This window comes from Embiotoca jacksoni, unplaced genomic scaffold (genome assembly GCF_022577435.1).
Source record: "Embiotoca jacksoni isolate LCO1_2020_lvr unplaced genomic scaffold, fEmbJac1.0.p SCAF_4, whole genome shotgun sequence".
Classification (NCBI taxonomy): Eukaryota; Metazoa; Chordata; class Actinopteri; family Embiotocidae; genus Embiotoca; species Embiotoca jacksoni.
Window position 1 is genome coordinate 15,330,374 of NW_027185392.1, and position 26,312 is coordinate 15,356,685.

General features: G+C 39.9%; 1 protein-coding gene across 4 annotated transcripts in view; it reads right to left on the reverse strand.

Moving 5' to 3' along the window:
* Positions 1 to 26,312, reverse strand: part of fbxw7 (F-box and WD repeat domain containing 7) — a 115,728-nt gene that overhangs the window by 52,742 nt on the left and 36,674 nt on the right. For 3 of the 4 annotated variants that reach the window (XM_069166837.1, XM_069166836.1, XM_069166835.1), the window contains 2 exons: positions 24,005 to 24,250; positions 23,265 to 23,813 (listed from right to left, as the gene is read on the reverse strand). In XM_069166837.1, the coding sequence (XP_069022938.1) occupies positions 23,265 to 23,813; positions 24,005 to 24,181 (726 nt within the window). In that variant the 5' untranslated portion in view covers positions 24,182 to 24,250. Of the gene's footprint in view, positions 1 to 10,167; positions 10,609 to 23,264; positions 23,814 to 24,004; positions 24,251 to 26,312 lie in introns of those variants that run through there. The other variant, XM_069166839.1, reaches the window with a different exon arrangement.

Here is a 26,312-nt window from a genome sequence, read left to right on the forward strand (position 1 = left end):
GACTGGCGACGTCTCTGTGTAGACAGGAAGGATTCATATAAGTCTAATGTTCAGTTGATGAAGATGAAAGTCTGAATGCCACAGTAAAAACTTAAGTAAGTCCTCTGCTACAGGGGACAATATGGGTCAGTCAAATATGGAAAAGAGTGTACAGTTGGATTACTTTGTAACGTCAACAATGTTAATTCCATTGTTTACCCAGGAACAATGTCACCGAAGATCAAATGACGTCCGCCGTGACAACGCCGGAGTTGCAGAAGCCTTCCTCAGAGTATCATAAACTGCCTTGCGGTGTTTGGGGATGTGATAAGCCTTCGAACTCATTGATGCACTCCTTGATCTAAACCCCTCGGATCATATTTCATTTTCTCACCGGTACCTGTAGCAACGTCGCCCCTCATGGTTTTTAAACGATTGCTATTTTCAGTCTGAACACAGCCTTGCTCGTCAGACCTGGAGGTACAATAATACACCGCAGCCAAGGTCATTTATAAATTGAGCAAATTATAAATACGGATGTCAGGGCCTAAACCTGGCAGGCATCCATCACCACTCGCACTGTACATGCCACTACATCGATGTCAGATGATGAATCAGGTGACATGGACTGAATATGGTCACTTTGCTCGACAGCTACAAAAGATGGTACTGTACATCTGAGAGTATATTATGTTCACTGTTGCTGCAGAGTGATTGTGTGTTTGTTTTTTTAACCCAGTATCAGACCAAAGTGTGTAACAGCTGTTAGTCTACTTCAGAATAATATGTCAGTGTCACGTTTTGGCTCGCCTGGGCGTGAGCTGATGTGCCTTAGATTGAGGCATTAAAACCCAGGCTCAGAGAAAGATCATGGTTTGGATTAATATAATCAATTTTACATAAGTAATGTCACTTATCTCTCTGAAGTTATTTAACATACGTTGGGCAAGTTAAATATGTTTTGTTCAGGGACGTAACTTTCTTAGGTTACTTCAAAGAAATCCATGTTGACTTTTGTTTTCTCACACACTCCCGGGTGAAAGTCTTCTATTCGACCGTGACCATGCATGCGTGTGCTTTTCACACTAAGGCGAGGCAAAACGTAACAGTGCCACAGTGTCCTGTGGTGGACTGCTGGGTGTATTACACGCTTTAGGTTGAGACTGGGCTGTTTTCCAGCCATTATAATTTAAACAATTGTAATTCTAGTATTTGATTGAACTTGTCAATACAAATATTTGCATAGTGCTGCTGTCCAAAGAAAACTATGGATCTCTAAATTTGGCTGCATTGAATAAGGTGAATGATTCAATGTCATTGAGCTAATGATTCATTTATTGATCCATTGTTTTGTTTTGGAAGAAAAACATCCAATATTGTCCTGGGTTTCAGATGACATCCTCAAATATCTTGTTTTAATTGACCAAAAGTCCCAAAATATTCCATTTACAACATGAACAGGCGAAAGATCACATTAGAGAAGCTGGACCTGAAGATTATGGGCGCCGCCCGTCATCCTAAATTACATTCTTCTCTCCTGTCGCTCTCCTTCTCTTTCAGATAAAGCTGTCTGTTCGTCTTGCCCTGTCAGAGGTCTTGCATTCTTCAGAGGGTGTAATCCTTTTGTTGCTGAGCAAGTATTCAAATTTCTTCATGCCCTCTGCACCTCTGTGGCACGTGCTGATGTATGCACATAAATACACTCACCCACAAAACCCTGTTCAGGGTGTAAAGTTAAGATGTTATCCAAACAGGCCTGACTTTGTGCTTTCATTTAATGGCTTTTCAAAATTCATATGGTGTGACATTATCCCTGTGTTTTTGTAGTTTTAAGAGACTGCCTTGCTGACAAACAAAATGCCATCAAACTTCTGAACTTTAGTAAACAGCATTCACGTTGGAGAACTTTTACACTGCATAACATGAATAAAGAAAAACAACTTCACATCCCTGACATTAGACACTGACATTTTTGCTGCAGTTTGGCAGAGCAAGAAGTCACGGACTGCAGCAAGTGTCCAGACAGCATTGCAGCACACCAGAATTAAAGCAGGGGGACCACACACTGACTCAGACAGCAGGGTTCATACGCAGATTAGACAAACTATGCAGACGGTCGCATCAGTTACAGCCGGTCAGCTATCCATTCACAGGCTGTCTTCCCTGATGACCAGATCATAGCATGCAGGGCACTGTGAAAGGCACAGGACTGGCTTGTTGAAGGTCACTGATCAGAAACGCGGACACTCAGACGGAGGGGAAAAGAAACAGACAGCTTTCATTTCTGGAGGCAAATCACTGCTGAATCTCGTTGAAGAGATCATCAGTCTCAACAGAAGTCTCACTAAGAATCAATGTGCATGCACCAAGTGATGCACCCAATTATCATTTTCAATTGCTCTTATTGATCATTTCTGAATATTTCCTTTGTCTACAAATGTTTATACCAAGTACAATTTTCTACAGCCCTCGCTCATGTCTTCCAGTAGCTTGTGTTGCACAGCAGTCCAAACCACAAAGATATTCAGTTTACGATGATATAACGTAAACATGAAGAAAAACATAAAGTTCTCAAATTGAAGAAGCTAAGACCAGAGAAAGGATACTAACGCAATTGTCGTTCTGTGGACTGACCCATTAATTATTGCTTCAGCTCTAAATTCAGCTGTTTCAAAACTAGCACGGTACTTGCAATGATCTAATTTCAATTGAAAATGCAGATAAAGTCTTTTAATCTTAACTTTTATTTAACCTTTAATTATGTAAACAACAACTCAAAGAGCTATTATTTCAAATATTTCTCTTCATCTTAACCTTTAGTCACCGACACCGGTGGGATGCCCTTTGAAAAATACAGATTTCCTTAGTTTAGATAAGTAATTTTACAACAACACACCAATCAACCATATATGAATGTCAAGGGCTGGTTACCAAAATGGCTCATTCAGATTCAAGTCTATTGAGGATCCAGTAGTTCTCAACTATGAAAGAAAAATGTGTTTCGTACAGCACAATTGCATTGAACTGCAATAGAGATGTGGGGCTTTGTTTGTGTGACGGATGACATGTTGGAGAGGGTTTTATTTTGCTTTATGTCTTCAGCTGAAAGGATCATGTTCAGGAGGGGTGACACTTTTCTAAAGAAGAGTTTTATCTTTTATCGGTTGCTGTCTATCGGCATGGGAAGTGTCAGTGCCTTCAGGCAGCACATCGCTATCCAGTATGTTCTATATGTAAAGCAGCACAACACCATAACACCATATACCACCAGCTGGAACCCAGGAGCTATTCAGCTCAGGCTTAAGTTCACCGATTATATGGCGGTTCTGCAATTAAAGACAATTAGACATTGATGATTACTGAAAACAGAAAATCTGTGAGCAACACATGACAGAATAAAAATGTGCAGAAGGTTTGTACTACTTTTTTATACTTTATTCAAAATATAAATATTAAAAAGGCCCGAGTAACGTAATCAAGTCGCAGCAGAGTAACACTTCCAAGGAATATAAACAAGTTCTTTATCTGCCATGGTTCTGAGTCTGCTTTTAAATCGGGGGTAAACAGAAGTGTTCGGCTGCTGCTGAGTGGCTAGCTGACTGGATCTGTATGCTCCCTGGAATGGGACCGCTTCTCAGAATAGCCAATGGCAGATGCCTTCCGTCTGTGTTATTTGGAGCCCAAGGGCAGAGGAATCCACCCTCACGCGAGGCTCTGTGGTCCTGACTTCAGGACGGGGAGAAGGGTCTGAAGTCAGAAGGACAAAATCAGCCGTCTTTCAATCACTGACTCATGTCAAGAGGACCGATAAGGGTAACGTCATCCAATGGCCGTGTAGCAAACAAATCAAGTTTTCAGCAGCCCGTCTACTATGTACTATCCAGCACTGTACTCGACTTTATCATCAGCTTCTTTATGAACATGTGCAGGAGGGATACAACATATGATTATTTCGATTACTGATTCATCTTCCTTTATTTTTAAGAGAAGATGTGATGTGGCAGTAGTTTGCCGTCAGATATAAAATAAAAAACAGCTCAAACTCATGACTGAGAAATTGGAACTGAGCAATTGCTGCTATTTTTGCTTGGACACAAAATATCCCTTCATTGAAAGTCAAAATTGATAAATCTAAGTTGATTTATCAAGTCCAAAGAATATGAACGATCACGTCCGACACAGAACGATGCTGACATCAGCATGACACCATCGGATTCAGCTGAATGTTTTTGCAAAAGAAACGTGTGGATATTTGAAGCTTGGCTACAAGTCGACAGTTTTGTGAGCGCTCAGATTAATAAATGTATTCTTTGATTTGTAAACAGCAGCTTTATGGTGTACTCATTTAGCCTTTCTGAGGCATGGTTAGAACAGTAAATGCTAATTTGGTTTGGTACATTCTGATATAGGGTCTGAAAAGTCAGCAAAATATCAATGAATATTAAATTCTCATCATTGTTAAAGTCTCTCCGACATTTCTTACTTGCAAGACAAACAAGCTCAGTTCAATTTACTTGTTTTTTAGGGAAAGAACAAATAGACACAAATAGAAAACTGAACTTCCCAACATACAGAACATAGAGTTTTTCTGTGCAGTATGTAAAGAAGTACTTGATTGCTTTTATCTAGCAGTTCCATACCGACACCACTCTGAGAAGGATCTTTCTTTAGCTTCCTGCCAACTTCACTCCAGTGTGTTACAGTGTATTGCATCAGTAATGGAAGAAGAAAAAAAGATAGAATAAAAACTTCAAAAGATTAATTAGTTTCTTATTCTGTCAAACACAATATTCTGAATTCGGCTATCCGCAAACAGAAGAAAATGGTTAAAAGGCCTGATTGATGGTGTTTGTGAGTCTGCATGATGCTGTCAGAGGAGCTTTAAGTTTCTTTACAACACTTATCTACAGAGACCAACATTAATAAAGGCCGCTCGCTGCACCTCCGGGGCAGCCGGCTTATCTGAAAGTGATACACTGACTGCAGCTGAACAAAGAAGAAGTTAGGTAGCTACTTTTTATGTACTACACAGCAAAGTCTAAAATAAAATTACAGCACAAATACTGGACACTCTGAAGAGATTCATTTAGATTACTTAAATTTAACAGTGCGTAATAAAGACCTAATAAATATCTGAATTGCTGATGTTAAGAAACTTTGTGTTTTAATGAGGTGGTTGTTGCCTTCGTAAAAAATCTTTGTGCTCCTGCTATAGCTATTTTTCAATATAAGCAGTAGAGAGGTTGTTTTTTTTTACCCTTTTAAATGTTCTTGTAAAATTTGCGATGCTTGTAAAATTGTTTATCCTGCTAATATTCTTACCCAGTTAAGGGATAGATAAGTTTCCTTTTACAACACTGCTCAATTTTTATTTAATATCTCAATATTGAGAAATGGACACCAGTGTTCAGAGATCATTGAGAGAGTGAAACAACACAATGCAATGTTCCCCAAAAAATTAGATATGAAAAAAAAAGAGCTGCAAAAACATTTTGATTCTGGAGCTAAAATTAACTCGGCACATTTGAAACGCTGAAGTTAACCGAGGTGAAATAAAGATTTCGCGAATGGAAAGATTTTGGTAATTGGTTTTGTAATATGGATAGTAAAGACAAATAAGCCTTGAGCCTCTATCGGATCATCTGCCCTCCGAGGAGCAGGATCCGGTGTAGGATTATGTCACCCTGGTTGTCATGTAGCGGTCAGGGTACAGCTCAAATCAATAGGTGAGTATGAGTGTATCCGGGCATAAGTTCTCAAAAATAGACTGGAAAAAAAAAAACTGTTCCTTGTTGAAAATAGACATGTGTCATTATGATAGTATGGTTCATTATTCAATACAAAAATATACATAAAGACTTACAAATTGATTGAATTAAACTCACAAAATAGTTTTTTAGGATTTTGTAAATGTCCATCCGCCTTACTTGAACAGCTGACACAGAACATATGCGACAAATATCTTTTACAACTCAGGCCGGTGGGCCACTAGAAAAACTACAAGACAACTACAGCTCAGTCTCAAAGGCAAAACTAAGAAAAGCCAAGAAGCAAACAAAATGTGAATAAAGCAAAGCATAAACATAAATTTACAGCAGCTATGTGTCTCCAATGATTCTCTTTGGACAACAAACAGGAAGCCCCGAGGCCGTGAGGAACTTGCTAAAGAGAGATGCAACACACCCAGAGCACCTGCTCCTACAGCAAATGCATCTTGCTGATAGCTGTTGATGCGGACATAGTTGCCATGGGCAAGTCCAGATTGCCTTACTCAACAGGCCTGCAGGGCGTGGTGGGTGAGAAAAGTAATAGCACAACTAAAACGTCCTGCTGTTAATGGTCTATATCTTGATCGCTATCGCCCGCAACAGCTGGATGCCAATTCTGGCTGCCGGAAAGACAGTGTGGATTCTCCTTGTCACTTTTTAATTGGAAATTTGAGCCAGGACTATTTTTGTCAGTACAGTAAGTTTCAGTGTGGATCTCACATATAAGACATATAGACAGGGCAGCGTGGTATCGCCAAAATCAAATATCACTACATTTCCGACCAGATACCTCGATATCGATAGTCAATGGTCAATATTGTAGGGATGACTGTTAATGTTTTAACAGAATATTAACACAATAAAATGTTTGATAAATAACTAGCAGTAATATGGATATAAATGACAAATAATAAAACAGCCAGAGAAGTCTGGTGAGCTCAGAAAATTACATCACTTTTCCCTGAAGCAGTCTTTAAAACCAAGAAAAGAACACACTTATTCCAATATCCAAAACCTAAGATGACATCGATTCTTATATCACAATATCGATATGATATTGACATGTTTCCCTGTCCTTCATGTAGGTACAGAAAAACAACATCTTTAAGAGCTCCTTTGTCCATTTTGAGCAGTTAAGCAGGTCGTGAATCTTTTAAGAAGTACTGCAAGCATCAAGGAAGAAAGTTTAACACTAAACTTGTGTATATAATTTGTTCCCCTTGAAGACATCCTTTCTGATGACTTAAGTCGTACCATGCCACTGAGACCCTGAGAAATCCCAGGTATGCCATTCATTGACAGCTGCCACATGTGCTGCGGAGCCCACGAGGCTTTTGCTCTGAAGGAGCAGCGACTCCATGAATCGGCTTTGTGGGAACTTCTATTTAGTTCGCTCAGAAAAACAGACTTTGTAACTGACATGAAAGCTCAAGATCCTTCTCTGCAGAGCTTCCTGACTTTCATTCAAACAATAAAAACAAAGAGTCAAAAGTAAGTTGCTCTTGAGAACACGCACAAACGCCTTAGACTTTCCATGCACAGAAAAGTGCAGATTTTTGACATATCTAAGAACACGTGGTGGTGCCACCAGCATACAGATGGAAGAGTTTAATACTAGATATCTCGGTTGTGTTTTTTACCCCAGTTCTTTCTTGCTCGAAACAATTTTTATTCCTGCTGAAGTCAAATCTCTGTTCTCCTAACTGTTCCCAATAATTGTATAAGTCAAGTTAATTAACATTGCCAGGTGCACAAGCCAATTTTTCAAATTATAATTCAGTACATCAGCTAACACTACAACCTTGGATTGTGAATGTGATGACGTTCACAATCCAACATGTCCATAATGCAATGCTAACATGCTACTGCTAAGAAGGGATAATATCGGTCACGGTCACCATCTTAGTTTAACATGCTATTTGCTGAACAGCACTGAACAGAAAGCCCAGCTGAGGCTGATGGGAATGTCATAACTACTAGAGGTATTTATTTAAACTGATGAACCAAAGGAGGATGGCAGAATGTCCATCAACATCATTTTAATTCGGCCTGTGAGGATATGAATGTCTATCAAATTTTGAGATGAGATATTTCTTTTAAATCCACAAATGTGAATCTCATTGAGGCAGAAGAAAAAGAAAAAAAAAATCACCAAGGTCATTAGAATAAATCATGTCAGAATCATCAACCTGTTGACATCACCGACTAACACGCAGACTGATTGACACGGTTGTCTACAGAACCCGGCTAAAAAAAATGTTTGACACTACATAAAGGCATCATATAAAAGGACAGGTTACACGCCCTTACTATAAAACGAGGTGTAGAAAAAGGCCTAACTTATTGTTGCAACACAAGGCAACACTGATTTTTAAAAGAAGGTGAAAAAAAAATATTTATTAAGCCTGTTGCTAGGTAAACCAAAGAAGCCTCCTGATGCGATCTATTTTAGTTCATCCTTTGAAACCACTAGAGCATAGACAGCAAGGTACAACTAAATAATCATAATGGACATTTTTAAAAAGCTGATTAACTCAGCAGCTTGCTTTGTTCAGGGAAAAAACCAAGAAGTGTAAGAGGACAAGCAAACACTCCCCAGAGATTTTCACTATTATCCTTGTTTCTCTATTTTCAGTCTTTGATATCTCCCAACATCTCTCTTCGCTACCTCGTCTCCACACTTCTGTGACAGAGTGGAGGGTAATATTTTTTTTACATCTAACTTTTATAACTCCGATGACATTATGGAAACGCTGTCAGCACCACAATAATTAAGAGGTCAAATGGAGAGACGCAAAAACAGGTGCCTTTTCTTTTGTCTCGGTTTAATGTCTAAATTAACTGGTCAGGATTTTATTTAAAGTGCCTTTTAAATTTTGGTTGCTCATAATAAATACACAGTCTTTGCTAAGAGCTGCAGGAGACCAATGAGATATGATTTAAGATCGAAAGATCCTCAACACTGAGTAACCTAACTGGGGGCTTTAAATGGAAACAGCAGTCGAAGTGTAATGTTGCATCTCTGAAGGTCTCGAAGTTGTCCAGGACTTCAGACCAAAATGTTACAGATATATATTGTAATGTCAAAAGGAAACAGCAAAAGCTACTAAAATCAACTTCAGCAAATATCAAGTGGACTTTGAAGTATTTTAAACTTTGAGAAAAATACTAACTTTCTAATATACAATTTAAAGTGACGCCAGCAAATGATAATCAATGTTAAATAAATGTACAGATACCCAATTTATTCACATCTTACTAAGTTCATTTTAGTATGATATGATTGACTGTGAAATAACTATTTTATATCAATGGAAATGTGAAGGTTGAACCAACATGTGAATGTGCTAAAGCTGACTTTAATCTCGATGTTTGTGCGTTCATTCAGTGACGATGCATTCAAAGGGCTTATGTCTTTTAAAATCTGCCGTGGACTCCTGTGGAAAGCAGCTTACTTGACACGGTAATCGCATTTCATTAATATCAAGTCATTTTGCTGATTTAATTCACCAAGAAAGTCAAAGTAGACTTTTTACACAAGCAGCGGTGCTGTTACAGCTCCAATCAGGCAACATCATTTGCTTAACTAAGGTCATAGTTAGAGAGCACTGATGTTTTGGGAACTGCTTCAACCCTAAATTTCCCAACCTAATATACAGAACTGTAGATACTTATGCAAACATATATCCCAAACAATAAGACAATCCTGTAAAGTAGACATTTTTTTAAAGTAGGAATTTGAGTTGTAATTCAAGCCACAGAAAAATATGTTTTTCAAAATTTTCATACGTTTATCTAAAAACCAAACCTAAAAATAGGCTCAATAGTTACAGGCTTTTTAAGGTTGTATGTTGGTGTCCGCCGTCTGCCATGGGTGGAGCCGCGGCATGCGGCCCTTCTGTCTACGTGCGAATAAAAAACGACGGACAAAAGGACAAATCCGTCTTCTCATAAGTGTTGTGTTTATATCCATTCTCACTGATACAATTCAGGCAAAGTAAAAGAAAAAAAAAATCAATCATGTATGCAAGTTCAATGCAAGTTATCGATAAAAGTAAAATATTATGCTAATTTGCAACATTTGTTATGAAAAAAAAAACTGGGGTCAATTACCAAAAACAAGCATTATAAAGGTCACTACATTAGTATGAATTTACAATTCATCAGAAAAAGTTTAAGTCAGTTGTGAATGAGAAAAGTAAATGTTTAATTGTGCTAACAAAATAGAATAAGAAGCCAAGTAGCTTTGAGGTTTGATTTGACTTTTTTTTTCTTTTTTTTTTTAAAAAGGAGCAGTTACACAAAGCAACAACCACCAAGGTGAAACGGGGCGAGAGTGTACAATGACCTCTGACATTTTAAGATCTGCGGTTAAACCGAACCCAAACTGCGTGGATGACTGACTATGTGCAGTACTCACCCGTCTGCGGCAGAAAGGTAAACCCTGAGCAATGATGTTGATGCTAAATATCTTGAGTACTTTCTGAGGGGGTAATGATTCCTTGGTGACGTCCTTAGGGTCTGCCAGGTTGAGCGCTTTGCTCTCCAGCGGGACATGCAAAGTCTTCTCTTTTCCAGAGGCGACATTTGGCATCTTTTTCCGAGCACCAGACGACGAGAAACGGGGAATAGGGCAATGCCGCAGCATTGCAAAAAAAAAGAAAAAAAAAGAAAAAAAAAAAAGAATTGTTTTTAAAAACTGTCTAATGGATCATGTCCCAGAAGGAGCTCTGAAAGCTGACCGACTAATGTCGCATGAAGATAGCCTTTCTTAAATAACTATACTACCTTCCTTGGACCTTCAAACCATTGTGCGGATGTATCAAAACTCCACTCGCTGAGCTCCTTCCTACTCAACTCACCCCACTGCTGCCTGGCACCCTTTAAAATATCTCTCGGGTGTGAGGTCACTGTTGCACCCAAGCCAGGCGGAGCAGCAGCTGTCGGGGCCTGAACAGAGGATGGACCGACTCAGCCTCACCCCCCTCAGACCGGCACTGTGGAATCTGCTCTCATGACCCCTCGGCGGTGGAATGTGTACCAGGAGTCGTCCGACGCAGCAAATGTGTCCGGGGAGCTTCCTCATTGTGGTCGTTCTCTGACCCCCTTCAGGTCCTCCCAACTTAGAGGCCTACATCAGTACTGAGCCCAGTTAAATTTACCCCATGAAAACTATCAGCATACAACAGAACGGCAGATTACTATATCCTCGTCCGAATCATATTCGTCAAGGTAAGTGTTGAAGCTGGGATTTGTAACATGCTAACCTTCTCTGACTCTGCCATGAACCCGGGTATTAAGGAATGTCAATAACTCCGTTTGGGTCAGCAAAGAGGCTGAGGATATTTCAGGAGCCGATCACAGTTGTCCAATGTTAGTATGTGTGACACATATGCTTAAACAAGGATTCACTTCACCAGTATCAAGAGGGACGGACTTTAAAGTCTACTCATGTATTTTCACATGAAGCTACAAAGACAGAAGCAGCAGCAGGATGCCAGTGTTTTTCAATCAAAACTTGATCCACAGCAACACATTAATGTCAGAGATGCAAAGGTAGGAAAATGTGTAGGTGCAACAGTGGGCGGTTGAGAAAAATGCAGTTTCTGCTGGTTCCCCCCCCAAAAAAGAAAGAAAATTAAGATGCAGCAGAAAACAGCTGCCAATCAGCACTGAATATGTATGAATCTACAGACTCAGCGAGAGACAAAAAATACAACTTTCCTCTGTGAGCATTTAAATGTCCGAACACATGGTAACAAAAGACCTGGAGGGCTTAACTTCTCTTCTATTCTCACATCCTCCATTGTCTGAGGAGGATTACAGTGCCTGAACATCCGTCAGAGGACACTGAGGGCCCTGACACGCCAGTCCGACAGGCGGACCGGTGGACGCCATTGAGTGCCGGTGGCGGACCAACGCCCACAGTTTTAACAGTATGTTCAGCACAATTGAAGCAGGTTGGTGCCTTATCGACAGCTGTTGGACTAACGGCAGTCAGCCAGGCAGAGATAGCTGCGATCGAAGATTCGGCCTGGTAAATCAGGGATTTTACCATTTGGAGAAGTTTTAACTTATTTTTTATTTTCCGCCCCTTCATCAGTTAAAATACCATGTTAGAGAAGCACAGGACAACAAGGACACAATTTCTTTTCAATCACAAATCTTAAATTAGTTTTCCATAATGGCAAACAAGTGCATTATTGTGTTTCTTTTTTACTGCAGTTTCTTTGGATTGTAATAATGGGGTACTATTACAGTTCTTTTCAACTAAACTGACTCAGCTGCTGACATGATGCCATGATTCTTATGCGAATAATAAGTGAATATTGATCAGAGGAACTGCAACTGAGAACAGTATACGGGAACAACACTGAAATTGGCAGTCTGACAGTAACATAATAGAATACACTTAAAAAAAGAAAGAACTTGTCATCTTACAAACACGACCACATCTGTGTTTCAATTGGCAAACTGAGCACATCTGCCCAATCAAAGTCCCATGTCTGCTGGATTCAGCTGGAGTTTGCAGCCCAACAGGAAATGCAGGCTTGAATTTGTCTGTCATGCATTTCAATAAAAATCTATGTGAGCAAGCAAATATTCATAGGAAGGAAAAGTACTGTGACCGCACCTTAAAAAAGGCACAAAACAAAAGTGCATGTCAGTTAAGAGCTTATCAACTGCAATATCCAAGCGTCCAGCTTGTAAAAATTAACATCCGTCCATCTTTGTTGGCACGGTGGTGCAGTGGTTAGCATTGTCGCCTCACAGCAAAAAGGTTCAGGGTTAGAATCCAGTCCTGGGCCTTTCTGTATGGAGTTTGCATGTTCTCCCTGTGCTTGCGTGGGTTCTCTCCGGGTTCTCCGGCTTCTTCCCATCACCCAAAAACATGCACCTCAGGTTGGTTGGCGCCGCGGTCGTGGCAGCCTGTTGCAGCAGCTCCCCCTCGGGATGCTGCTGTAGCGAAAGAATTTCCCCTCAGGGATTAATAGAGTACAATAAAAAATTTAAAAAAAATAAAAACAAGGGCTTCAGGTTTAGCTTGGTGTGTCAAGGCCATAAGGGGCCCCCATGTCCTCCGAAACAATAGATAGAAAGTACCATCTTTCAAATGAGCAGTGACGAGGACTGAAATTCAAATGAGGGAACGAGCTACAAGGCAACATGTTTCTGTACAGTCTTTCAACCAAACTGTCTCACCACTAGAAATAGATGTTGGATAGTTGTTAAGTACTCTAAAATGATAGGTACTATTGAGTCAGTCACCTGAATCAAGGAATGAATGTTCCCTGGAGAACATGAATAAACTGCTATTCCCATTACTGCAGAGTGTGAAACAACCAATGAGGCATCAGTGAGCTGCTGCTTGTTTCTGAGATGTCCCAGGACTTGTAGAGGTTATTTGAGCTTTCAGACTAATCTTAGGCCATCAAGCTATGTGAAAGACACCCTATTCCAATCTGCTACAACGTGATCGCCCCAAAGTAACTTGTTAAATTGCAAGCCATGCAAGAGCATTTAACTTTAACTTGCCCTTTACTCTTGGTAGAATATTTTCCTTAATTATTATTGTGCCATTTTCAATCAAATGATCCAGGAAACTTCTTTGATTTCATATCAGTTCGCTTTCCCACGACCAAGAAATCCCAAACCAAACCCAAAGGAGATTCCTCAAATGTAAAAGGGGAATACAGTTTGGGAAGTTCCCACAATGTTTCAGACTTTCTGATATAAAAAGGGAGCTGCGCTTAAGTCCTCACATGACAACATATAATGTGTTGTGTCTATTTTCGGAGATTTACAAAGACAGAAACATACAGTTGTGCTGAGCTTTACAGTAATCCAAACCTACCCAAAGGTAAAAGATCAATGGCCATATTAAAACCACCAACAACAAACCACTCTAATATTTCACATCATTTTTTTTTTTTTTATGGTCACAAAGTTACTATTGTACAAGCTCTCCACATGCCCACGAAGCACACTGACAAAGCTATTGTAGGGGCAAATTGTTTTGTCTGCCATTCTTCCCCTGTATTAGTGTGCGGTCACTGAGTTTGCAATCCCTGATAAGACATCCCAAGACTGCAGGGGCCAGAGGTCAAGAATGATTGGCTTCTAGTAACTCAGTACACTTTCAAATCACTCCTGGCTTCTCAGGACAACTGAGATGACAGGGTATAAATGTAGACGCACATTTTGTGAAAGAGAGAAACTGTGGGTCCCGCATGTGCAGTGAACAGTTATCGACAAGGAATCTTCAACAATAGCTTTGGTGATTTTCTTTACCGTCAACAAAAGAGGAAAATTAACAATGAACCGAATCTACTGAACGGTGTTTTCTGTAGAGCAACCCCCTTTAGAGACATGGAGTCGATCAGCCCGACACAGACCAGCTCACTTGCAGTTTGGACAGGGCATAAATCCTCCCTAAATGCTGCCAACTTCCTTCAGATCCCATCACAGCAGTTTAGGAGAACATGAGGTGACTTTGTGAAAAGAAACTCTTTTTATAGACTCAATCAGATGAAATATAAATTACATTTATTCTTACTGTGCCCCGATGACAGAAAGCAATCAGCCTTTTAATTTAGGGATAAGAGATAATAATATTGGAGGTGAAAGTTCCACAACTGCAAACCATAATGTAGAGAAAAAGTAGCTCTGGACGTGCAGCAGGGGGAGTTTTATCACCTTTAAACATCCATATAGTGTATCTATGATAAAAGTGAAGTTTTCCTGGTTGAAAATAAAAAAAAATTTGGTAAAAAGAATTACATTCTTCTCATCTTTTTCACCCTTACAGTGTCTCTACATTAGTCAACAACAAAGCTACATCCTCTGCCAAACACCAGAGGCTTTACTTGTTAAAGCAAACATGTGAACGCTCCCTTAACTGAACTGTGTCCATGTCAGGTAAGCAACGGATCATTACTGAGTAAAGGTTGTGTTTCGGTGTGGGCTGAGCTGCAAACAACAAACACAACCTGAAGGCCATGGAGTATTGTATGTCCATGACCTTCAGACCAATGCCTCCCTCTGGTGTCAATGACTGGGACAACTATGCTGCACTGCACACAAGAAAAATGTAAAAAAAAAAAAAAAAAAAATCTTATTGTGGCACCAACACAGAACTCAAATTTCCCTTTGTGACTGTCCCTGGAATATTATGAATAACCAAGCATGCCTTTCTTCATCAAGTCTTATCATTGAGTCAGTCATAGCTGCAAAATGCACATAAATATGACTGGTTTCTGAAAAAGCATTAACTTTGCTTCTTGGACGTGTCTGACACACAGGGATTGTCATTGTACACACAACGTGTAGGTGTACTGTGACTTTACGTTCTCTGGACAGGCAAATGCTTTAGCTCCATGTTTCATTGTGGCCGAAAAGATGAAGACAACAAACATGCTGAGAAGGCATGTATGGAGGGCGCACGCACGCACACACACACACATGTAACACCAGAAGAGCTTTCTTTTATCACATTTACAGATCCTAACGAATGTGGAAACCTGGGTCATTACTGAAGTGCCATTTTTGAGCAAAGCTTGGTAAAGTCCTTTTTATGAGTCAAAACAACTGGGGATGTTGACGTTAATTAGCCCAACATTTGTGTTTAAGCAAAAGGATGGTTTAAAAAATGTTAGGGTCTGCAGGAGGTGTAGATGAAAAGCAGCCAGACTGACTGCAGCTTGACTGGATGACCGATCAAACGCAAGCAGCAGTTAGTGGAAAGCCAGTGAGATCTTTGTTACCTCTGTGACCTTTTTCTGTTGTTGTTGGTTGGGGCATATGCACACAATGGGTCACGTTCCCAGGAATGCATGTGTTTAAAAAATTATGCCTTTCGGAAACGTGGAAGACATATCCATAAACTAGTAAGAGCTGAAGGTGACTGCAATGAAGGTCTGGGAGAGCATCACCAGAGAAGATACAAAGCGTCTGCTGAAGTCTGAGGGTCAAAGACAATTCTCCACAAACTATTAAATATGAGGATTTTGATTGACTTGGTGTGCATCCGTCTAATTACTTTTGAACTTTGGGAATTGTGTGGTGGTTATCACACAGTTCTTTCTATACGTATGTAAACCTACTGAGATTAAAGCGGAGATTTGGCAATTTAATGCACTATCAATTAATTATTCTAACTGAGTGTGGAACACTCAAGGATACAATGAGAACAAGTTCTCTTGTCAGACAACTGTCAGCGTGGAGCGCTGCCCGGGTGTGTGAATTGTTGTGAGAATAAGTTATCCTTTACTTTTTGTTGTTTTGATGTATTAAATTTTTTTTTTTTAAATTAAAGAAATCAAAGAAAGACTACTGAGCAACAAACAATCAATATTCAATGTCCATTGGAGGTGCATCAGTATATAATGGCCTCTATTAAAAACAAAAATTGTTATCAATATATATTGGTGGTGACTCAAATGAGTTGCCTCCACGTGGGAGGATGAGAACACTGGTCCTTTGTGGCTCATCTCTTCCTGTGTGACAAGGCCAGCGAGTGGGAGATACCACCTACAATAAGCAGGCTGCCTTTTCTTTGGAAATCTATTTAATTGGTGGCAATAGACTGTGACGTGTGTGTGTGTGTGTGTGTGTGTGTGTGTGTGTGTGTGTGTGTGTGTGTGTGTGTGTGTGTGTGTGTGTGTGTGTGTAAAGAGAAATGGGGGACTGAATTTAACTGAGTTTTCTGGCAGTGTTATTGCTCATTCCGTCTCAAACAACAATACATAAACTTTGTGCACATATGGAGAAGACTGCAGTACCATGTACACACATTAGTGTACAGTAGTGTTAGTAAGTAAAGGATTATTAATATTCTCACAGTTTAGACACATATTGTTCAATAAATTGTATTACTCTAGTTGTAACAACAGAACAGCAGGACAGGACATATCATTTAAACCTTGCAGACATTTTGGTGTCTTCAAGGCCATTAACCCACAGGCATCAGGAGGAGAGATTCTTTCTGTCATTATTATTCACAAAGGAAAAAGGTTTTTCATGTGGGTGTTTGGAAAGAGGCGGCCAAGTTAAAAAAAAAAATATGACACAGCACAACAACAAAAAGTTGGAATAATGAGCAGGATACAAATAGATGAGATTAGACTTTGCCTCCATAATGCTCAGATGTACATATTATCATCCAGAAAGCTGAACTGTGGTGCTAAATAGGTAATTTGTCTTTTCGTTGAGACAAAAAGTTCTTTAAATGTAAATTTAGACCACCACATGACAGTATTAATGTTCTTTTATCTCCTTTTGTTCCTTCTTCCACTGTTCGAATCAGTGTACACTGTCCTCATCCTGCTTTGCCTTACCAGAGCTCTGCAGATCCTTTAGCAACCAAAGGTCTCTGATGAGTCATTATGAGACATCTAATCCTGTAAGATCACATAATGCCTTAGTCATTAGTGATGAGTGATATGTTCAAGTGAATTCAGAGACGGACAAGCAGCAATGTGCTGTATGGAGCCTTAAATGGGAATATCATGTTCCTGTTTATTCTTATCTCACACTGAAATAGTTCAATACATCTTAATAACACTTCAAGACGGTGGGTTTGGTTACAGTTTGGAAACAAATACTTTTAAAATGTGCCTCTCCCTCTGGGCCCTGCTTGGTCATATCACTGGGTCTTTTTTCCCCCCATTTAAAAGCTGTTAAAGTTGAACTCTAAAAATTGTTTGTCTTGGAAAAATGACGTATTGCAACTTGAAAACAGCAACATCCTCCACTGCTAACTGCACATCGTTCATGCTGTTTTATGGAAATGAGATGATTGGAACATACAATAGCGATCAAATGTCTGTTGTGCAACAAGGTTATGATGTTAATTCTAAGCTCACCAGCCTTTCTGTCCAAGCACAATAATGGCTTTCCAATCCAAGCAGTTACAGTAATAGCAATTACAACAATAGTGGTAACTGTATATTCACCGTTTCTGGGGACTCCCACTGAGCTGTGTTTTAATGGTCTCCACAGTAAGAGTACTAACGTCATACTTCAGACAGCATGCTTTAAATCGCAGCATGTGCAGTTATAAATAATTTAAATGTATCAAACTTTCTTATTTTTACATTTACTGAAAGAATTTAAGGGAATGATATTTTCATTAGGAATGGTGGCATTAACAATTTTCTGTGAACATGAATGTGTTTTAATAACCTTTAACACTTAATTTAAACAACCTTAAACATTACACCTGCCAGTGTCAAGTAGCCTGCTTTCCCACACACTAATCTGTATGACATTATGCAGATATGAACACCAGCCCAGTGGCTACAAGCCTCATGTTAACCCGACACCGTATATTCTGCCATTCAACACGTGAGAATACGTGATACGTGTCCCTTTCAGTGCATGTACCTTTGAATAGAAAGGCACGTGCTCAAAATGTAAACCTGAATGAAGTTTTGACTCAACTCCAGCGTATCTTTGCACTTTGAGCCAGCAGAGATGTTAATGCACAGCCTGCATATACATTCATGAAGCTCTAACAGGCCAAGTGATGAGCACGACCCGGAGTATCACCCTGTTGGCCCGGGATCAAAAGACAGGAGTGTTAAGTAAGAAGAGCAGGTGGAGCCTCTTATTCGGGTGACCTGAGCCTACAGCACCTGGAGCCTGAGAACACAATCATCCACACAGAGGGCATGCCAAGACGCCCACGGAGCGCTGAACACCAGCATACTTTAAAGCTTCATACATATACAGTAGATCCTGAGGGTTTGCACACTTCCGCCACACATACGGCACATGTACACATTACCGCAACCCGACAACATTCTTAGTCCAAACATGGGCACCGATCCTCCAATGCAATGCTGTTGACACATGCATACTCTCCGAAAGCTGTCAACATGCTCAGGTCGTATATTTGCAAGACATATATATATATATATATATATATATACACACACACACACACACACACACACACACACACACACACACACACACACAGCAAAATTACATCTGTTATAGGTGTATGACGTTCATCTATCTTCTACAAGTGCTACTCTTGTAAAGCGTTAGTGCTGTATAAATCTGTTTTCTTACTTAAAAAGCGATTTCAAGGTTTTACTGAAAACAAAGATCACAGATGATGAATTCATATTTTTAAGCTGATGGTTTCTACTACAGGTGAAATGTTTGACCTCGAAAATTTGTCTCAAACCTGTCAAAAGCAACCGGGATTCACAAGGACACAGTCTGCTAATAACAGCAAGAAACAGATGAAATACAAAAAACTATTTAAATAATTTATCTTTTCTTAAACCTGCACTGTGGAACGTTTAATGATAGGCTTTATCAGCATTGTGTGAACTCATTTGTCTCGTATGTAAGAGACATTCATTTAGATGTAAAAATCCTGTGCTGGTTTAGTTTACTGGGCTTTTTCACTAACATATTCTTCTTTATGTGCGCAAGAGTTATATTATTAATTTCAGATCACACAAGTTGCAGAAATGCCTCGAAGAATATATTGATATTGTTTAACTCTTAGTGCATTTTTGCTCCTTAAACTGCCCCAAGTCAACTCACAAAAAAAAAAAAAGGCAAATGTAGTTTGGTAGCAGCAACCCTTCAGCACAGGACCAGATTACATTTCTGTCAGTATGACTGGATATGCTGTCAAATCGAGGTTTATGGAGTTAGTTTTACAATCAGGCTTTGTAGATCATTTTTAACATCTTTTATGGCTCTTTCCAGTTTTATTGCATCTACATCATGTTCCACTTATGATTTTTTTTTACCACTTGTGTCATAATGTAAACTATTTTATTCCTTTGTCTGACTGATCACATCTAGTTTTTTCTTATCTTGTTTTCAGCAAGTTCTAATATTTGACACCACGTATATGTGTGTCAGAGAAATTCTGTGTAACCAGGTGTCAAATATAAGGAAACTGCTCAGGAACAACAGAGTAGTGATTTAAAAACAACGATTTGCAGACATTTCATTATCTAAAGTTTTATATTTTTCACTTGAACTGTTAACAAATGTCAACCCGATCTTTCTGCTCCACCTACTAATTCCAAGCATACAGCATCCGCAGCTGAACAAAATGTGTGCATCCAACATCAAAGCCAGCTGGCTCACCACGACACTAAGACCCTGACAAACCTATCTGACAGCTGTGTCAGATGGTGAGAAGCACCGAAGAGCAAATTCAGGCTAACTGCTATATTTAGGACAATATAAGCAGGGGCAATATCTGCATCAAAGGCTCGATCACACACAACATCACACTACTGTATAGTGACACACTGGTGTGACAAATAATACAGGAAACAAGGTTGCCAGTTCAAGAGGCACATTCTCTTCAGCAGCAATAATAAAACGATGTGGAGCTCCCCATTGTGAGACGAGCAGCATGATGAGACTACAGGCAGAACGTAAAGTGGGATACAAGAGGATAAAACATGGCTCAGGAAACTTGTATTGAATAATACAAATTATGAAGATCTGTATCATATTATTTTGGAAACAAAAAGGAAACTATACATACAGTCCCTCCAGTAAATCGTGAATAATTAACGCAAATTCAATCAATCTTTGTGGGAGCTTTCAATTTTAATAAATTCCCATAGTTTTTCAGCAAAAAATGTCATCAACAGATGCTTTGCTAAAAGTATTAGGGCATAAAGTAGTGTTTAAAAGTAAAATTTTGTTTGATTAACAAAAATAAATACTCATTTTCAGTCAGCAAGCCTCTGCTCTCTCTACTCCCATCAACAAAACAAAGTTGTGGGAAAAGTGGTCTTATTAAAATGAGGAATACTGTATGTTAAAATACTTTTATACACATTTTAAGTTGTAAAAGACTGCACTTTGTTTTTGTGCACATAATAGTCCTGTGTGTTAAATTAATATAAAGTAAACAGCATCCAAAGCATTATTTTTATTTTTTTTTTGAAAATCTGTACCAAAATTGAGTATTTTTGTTCACACTAATTACAAAAAACCTCCATGAAATCCTAGAGGGACTGACTACAGGTTAAACCAAGTTAAAACCAAACACTTGATTAATGCGGCTGATGCTGCACAGAGGTGTTTTCTTTTATTTATAACAGAGCCATGCCACCATCTGTTGAACTGATCCTGCTACTCCAACAGCTCAGCCTGTTATAAACAATGGTGTCTGGATGGAGACATCCTTTTTTTGGCCTAAATATATACTTATATTGCCTTTCAGTGACCCGTCAATACTAAAAGATGTCAGCCCTCTGATATATTGGTTTGCTTGTAAAATAAAAAAAAACACGTCAGTGCATTCCAATCAAACTGCAATATACGACCGTCATCCCGAGCTCCTAGAAAACTTCCTGGCGAGCTCCATTTCTGCCTTTCAAATATAAGTGCTGTGAAGGCCACTGAAAACATACTCAAACAATCATGTCATCCGTCATCACTGAAACAAGACACCGGCATTAGCGTTGAAACCCTGGTGTCTGTGCTACATCAAAGCCTTTTAAATCTGGTTCAGAGCATCAAGTGCGCCCTCGTTTCCAGCTTCAGTCATTACTCATCATGTCAGCCGTCAATAAGTGAGGCTTGAATCTGCTTTTACCAGGTCTTATCACAGCTTTTCTAGTTGTATATATGAATGAAGTGCGGGATCTGTGAGTATGGATATGATAAACTTAAGCCTTTATCACAAACTACTTAACAAAATGGTCCTGGAATAAAGCATGTGAATAAACTGAAGAAATTAAATACTTACTCTTACTCATCATTACTTCAGGTGACAATGTAAGTCACATGCACTTAATATTACCTTTCCATTAAAAATGTATTTACATAGTATTCATTAGCTTTAATCATCCAGCATTGTGCGGTAACAGCTTTTTGTTAAATAAAACTTGCTTTGATTGTTTGTGCTCAGGATTACCACTTCTGACAAAAACAATCTACAGATGGATGACAAACTAAAGGCAAAACTTAAAGATGTCGGTAACATAAACTGCTCCAGTGCTACTCTGAAAGATCTTCTTCCAGCTCCAGTTTGTATTTGAGTCACAAGTTTCTCTGAAAGATGCAGTACTCACTGACATCTAAAAAAAAAAACCTCAGACAACAAATGGTGTTGCTCTGAAGATATTTCTAGAGTTTCCCTTTATGATAAAAATCTTTTTAACCTGTTTTTTTTTTTAATTGCAACTCCATCAGCTCTCATTTTATTTTTGGATGAGAAAACAGTTTTATCATGCAGTTTCCCACGTCACTGGGCCTTTGTACTTTTTCTAATACATATTCCTTATTTTGTGAGTTATTGTGGTGGTAGGGGAACACTGTCAAACATGTAGGTCCATAATCTCCCAGAAGCGTTCAACTGAGCGGACATCAGATGACTGTGAAGGTCAAGGCGCAGGATTAACATTGTTTTTATACTTAAACCTGAGGATGAGGGCCCTGATACCCTGGAGAACACCACTCCAAACAGGAGAAAAATGTTTTGTGATGACAGGATAAAAAAAAAAAAATTCCCAGAATACATTTGTACTGACTTGCAGGTGGATCCAAACCATACTTAGAAGCATGTTCATCCATCCTCCATATTTTAGGTTTTGAAGGAGCTGCCATCCAGATTAACATGCTTTACTAACAGATTTGCCTCTTCTATTTTGACTCATACAGGAATTAGGGTATGAGTTCTGTGCTAAATATTTGACAAGGTGTAATACAAAATTAGGTAAAATCATGACAAGCTCAATACGAGCGAGGAAGTGCAGCAACAAACTACACATGTCCATGTAGGAGTGTGAATAAATGCATGAGGTCCATGCGGGGACGGGAAGAAGACTAAATCTACTGCTTTGCAACAAGGTCTGTGCTCCAGCATAAGTGGAGCTCACTCAAATTAATTATTGTTTCCTAATGCCACATTTCCCCTCAGTCCAGTCCCAGCTGTACTCTCTGCTGACCCATCCTGTACAGGGCTCTCCACAGCCTCTAGGCCTACCTACTATAAGCAGTCCCACCATATGTGTCTTTAGCTTTCATGTCCACTCACTTGTTCAGGTTTGTCATTTTAATTTGTAATCTTATGAGCTTTGTCAAACATGTAATGCAGCTCCTGATAACCAAACAGTTGGCAGTAACACGCTTATGCCACAAGATGGAGCTGCTCACTTAAATATAAAACCATCTCCTGTAAGTGTCACACTGTGGAGACTTACACAGTGATGTATGACTAATCTACCCACTGGCTGTTAGTAATTCCTCTGAAACTGTTGAAGAATCGTTTAAGGGTCCGTTAACCTAAATTGCATGCTTTGACACATAAGTGAAGTGACTTGTGCTGTGATTTGGCAAAACTCTAATTGAATTGATGTTCACAACACAAAAATCACAAAAATTACCATCACAAATTCTAACTCTTTTTCAGAGACAGTATCCCTCTGAATAATCTGCAGACCTCACTGAAAACAGTTAAAACAGGAACCATTTCTTCTCAAGAAAGTAGTTCCAGTGAACACAAACAGCTGTGCTTACCTTCTTGTTGGAAGAGCTTTGGTGTGTACATCCCGAGTCCACATTATTATTGGGGGCAGACACATTGTTCCTGAGAGAGGGAGACCGCAGCCCTTCCTCCCCTTCTCCTTCCTCCTCCTCCTCCTCCTCCTCCCTCCCACTCTCCGCCGAATGTTCAAAGTCATCACTGTCTTGGTCCATCTCCTCCTCGTCCTCATCCTCTTCTTCCTCCTCCTCGCCATCTTCCCTCTCCTCTTCCTCCCTCCCCTGCTCCTCCCCTCCCTCTGTCCTCTCCTCCGCCTCCTCCTCCTCCTCCTGCTGGCTGCTGCTGTTGTTGTTCTCCTCCTCCTCTTCCTCCTCCTCCTCCTCCTCGCCCAGCGGCTCACCTCGCAGCCGTCTCTGCTCTGCCCCCCACATCCATCGGGCTCCTTTCGCTCCTCCGTTCACTTCGTTTGGCAGGCCCTCTTCGTCTTCTTCGCCTTCCTCATCTCCCCGAGGGCCGTTGCTGGCTCCCGACTCGCTGGATGCCCACGGTTGTTCTCTCTCACCGTCAACCTGCAACACCTCAGGCTGTAAAGGGCAAATAAAAAAATACAATTTCTTTGAGGAATGATCTTCAACTTGCATAGAAGTCCCTGCTTGGTTACCAAAGTATTTTAAAATGTCCCCTATATATTTTCACAGATATCACTGTCTATTTTCTGTTTCAGATAGTTCTAATATACATACAAATCACTTTCTTGAATGTCCGTTAGTCTCACCCTTTGCTGCAGCTCCTCCTCCTCGACCACCCGGTTCATGTGCTCGTCCTCATCGCCCTCCTCTGCTGCCTGCTGGGGTGCCCGGGCTGTGGAGGAAGCGTTACCTCGCACTGCCGGACCCCCGGGCCCTCGACTCCGCCTGCTGCTGCTGCCCCCCGACAGCAGATCCTGGTTCATTTCCAAAAGCCAGCTTGCTACCTCCTGGACCTTCGCTAGGCTGTCTGAGGAGGAGAAGGGCTTGACATTCTGCAAGAAGACACACAAAAAAGCACAGTTAACACAGGGGTTTAAATTGTGTCAACTCTTTTCTTCTGTCCTCATTTATATCGTGTTTCTGAGGCACAAACAAAAGAACATGACTTTTGAAAATCATAGCAGACACCTTCTATTGCTGTCTGCGAATTAAAATAATGGACATTTAACATTTGCTCTCTGAGACACACTTGTGCAGCTCAGCATCAGACGAGAAAAAAAAATGGTGGGAGTGATTGTGTTTGGCATCAGATCACACAGCACTGGATGTTCTGCCTCAAATGCGGATGGCTGGGCAGAATAGCCTTGAGAGCTACTGGTGTTCCAACTTCCAACAAAGCCAACAAACAAAGACCAATCTGTGAAATACAAAAGAAAAACGTGGCTTAAATGTACCACAAGCTTGTTCAACAATTGCCTGAAAGATTTGCAAAGTCGACTCTTCAATCTATAGAAAAATAAAATCATTTCAATCTCTTGTGCTGCTGCTATAAATTTAAACATACTGAATAAACACATACGCTGCATCGCTTACCTCTGAAATATCTCAAATTATATGTATGACCAGCACCAGAGCTTTATCTCCAATGAAACAGCTTCTCCCTTTGATGCCGAGCAGCGACAGATGCAGCAGTACAGACAAGAATCCAGCTCACAACAGTTTCATCCACATTTCCTCACACTTACATGAAAGATACTCCATATTTGATACTACAGGACAGTAAACTACTAAAGTACAACCCTGTGCAACAAAAATGTTAACCGATTCAGAATTGTATCCGCTTGCAATAATTAAGTTAAATTACTTTTAGGAAACAGGACCAAAAGTAAAGCCTCAATGCAAAAAAAAAAAAGCGATTACACATTAAATTGCAAATTAAGGCTAATTTACAAAAGCACCTGTAAAATTGACAGCTTTCTCAGTTTTGTTCCGAGTTGTGTCTGATGGCTCCACATAGTAGGAACTACCATGTGACAAAGCAGATTGTGAGACTTCATGAAGATGAGAGTGCGTATAAGAGCAGCAGTTGTTAGCAGGTACAGGAAGAGCCATACTGTAAATAACAGAAGGCCCAGTGGTCGTCCTCGATTTTTTATTCATGTCGTCTTCCATTGATGGTTAACTGCTCCTGATGTAGCTCAAGGATTATCTGTGAAAATTGGCGTTTTTCAGTGATGCTCAGACAGTGGAAAGAACATTGCATGAAATCAGGTTTTACATAGAGAGTTCAAGAAGAAAACCACTGCCTACAAAACAGCACAAAGCTGCAAGATTCAACTTGAAAAGAACATGAAAAGAAGCCTGATGAATATTGGCAGCGCATTGTCTGATCACATAAAACCTAAATACATTCGTTTGGATCAGGTTTTGTTCAGAGTCCTGCATGTTTCACGTGGACCTGGACGATGCTACTATGGGGAGCGGCTGCACGAGTGCAAAAGAAGGAGGGGAAATTACACTTATAGTTAACACCATGAAGGCAAGTTTGTACACCCAAGCAAAAAATGAAAAGATGACTTCAAGTCTCACAAAGTGTGGAAATTTCAAACAATGCAATTATCCAAAACAATCATTCAGAAGTTTTTTTTTTTGTTTTTTTTTAAATCAGCAGGTCGAGTATACACGCTGACTTCAGTGTTTCAAAGTAAAAGGTAGAGAAATGTTTCCATGTGTCCACTTTCCCAACTTAAAATGTGTCTATCTCACTGCCTTGAGGCGACGAGGTCCACAGTCAGCTATATACAGTATATGGTCAAATTATTTTATAATCAATGTAGCGATGTTAATATAGAGTATTGGATTCCCCCATCATGTTTACATCTCCAAATAAAAAACGTTTTGTGGACAGAAATGTGTATTCCTCGTGATGCTGAATGTCCACTGACTCAAGTCTCTTCTGTCAGGCGGGATTGAGGTAGCCAATCATTATGGCTCTCAAGTCCAAGAGGCTGAAAACCTGTTTACAGGCACTGTATTCTCTCTTTATTCTTACTATGGCTTTGCATCGTTTAATTTTCAGCTCCAGTACAGATACCTTGACTTTGAAATGGGTTC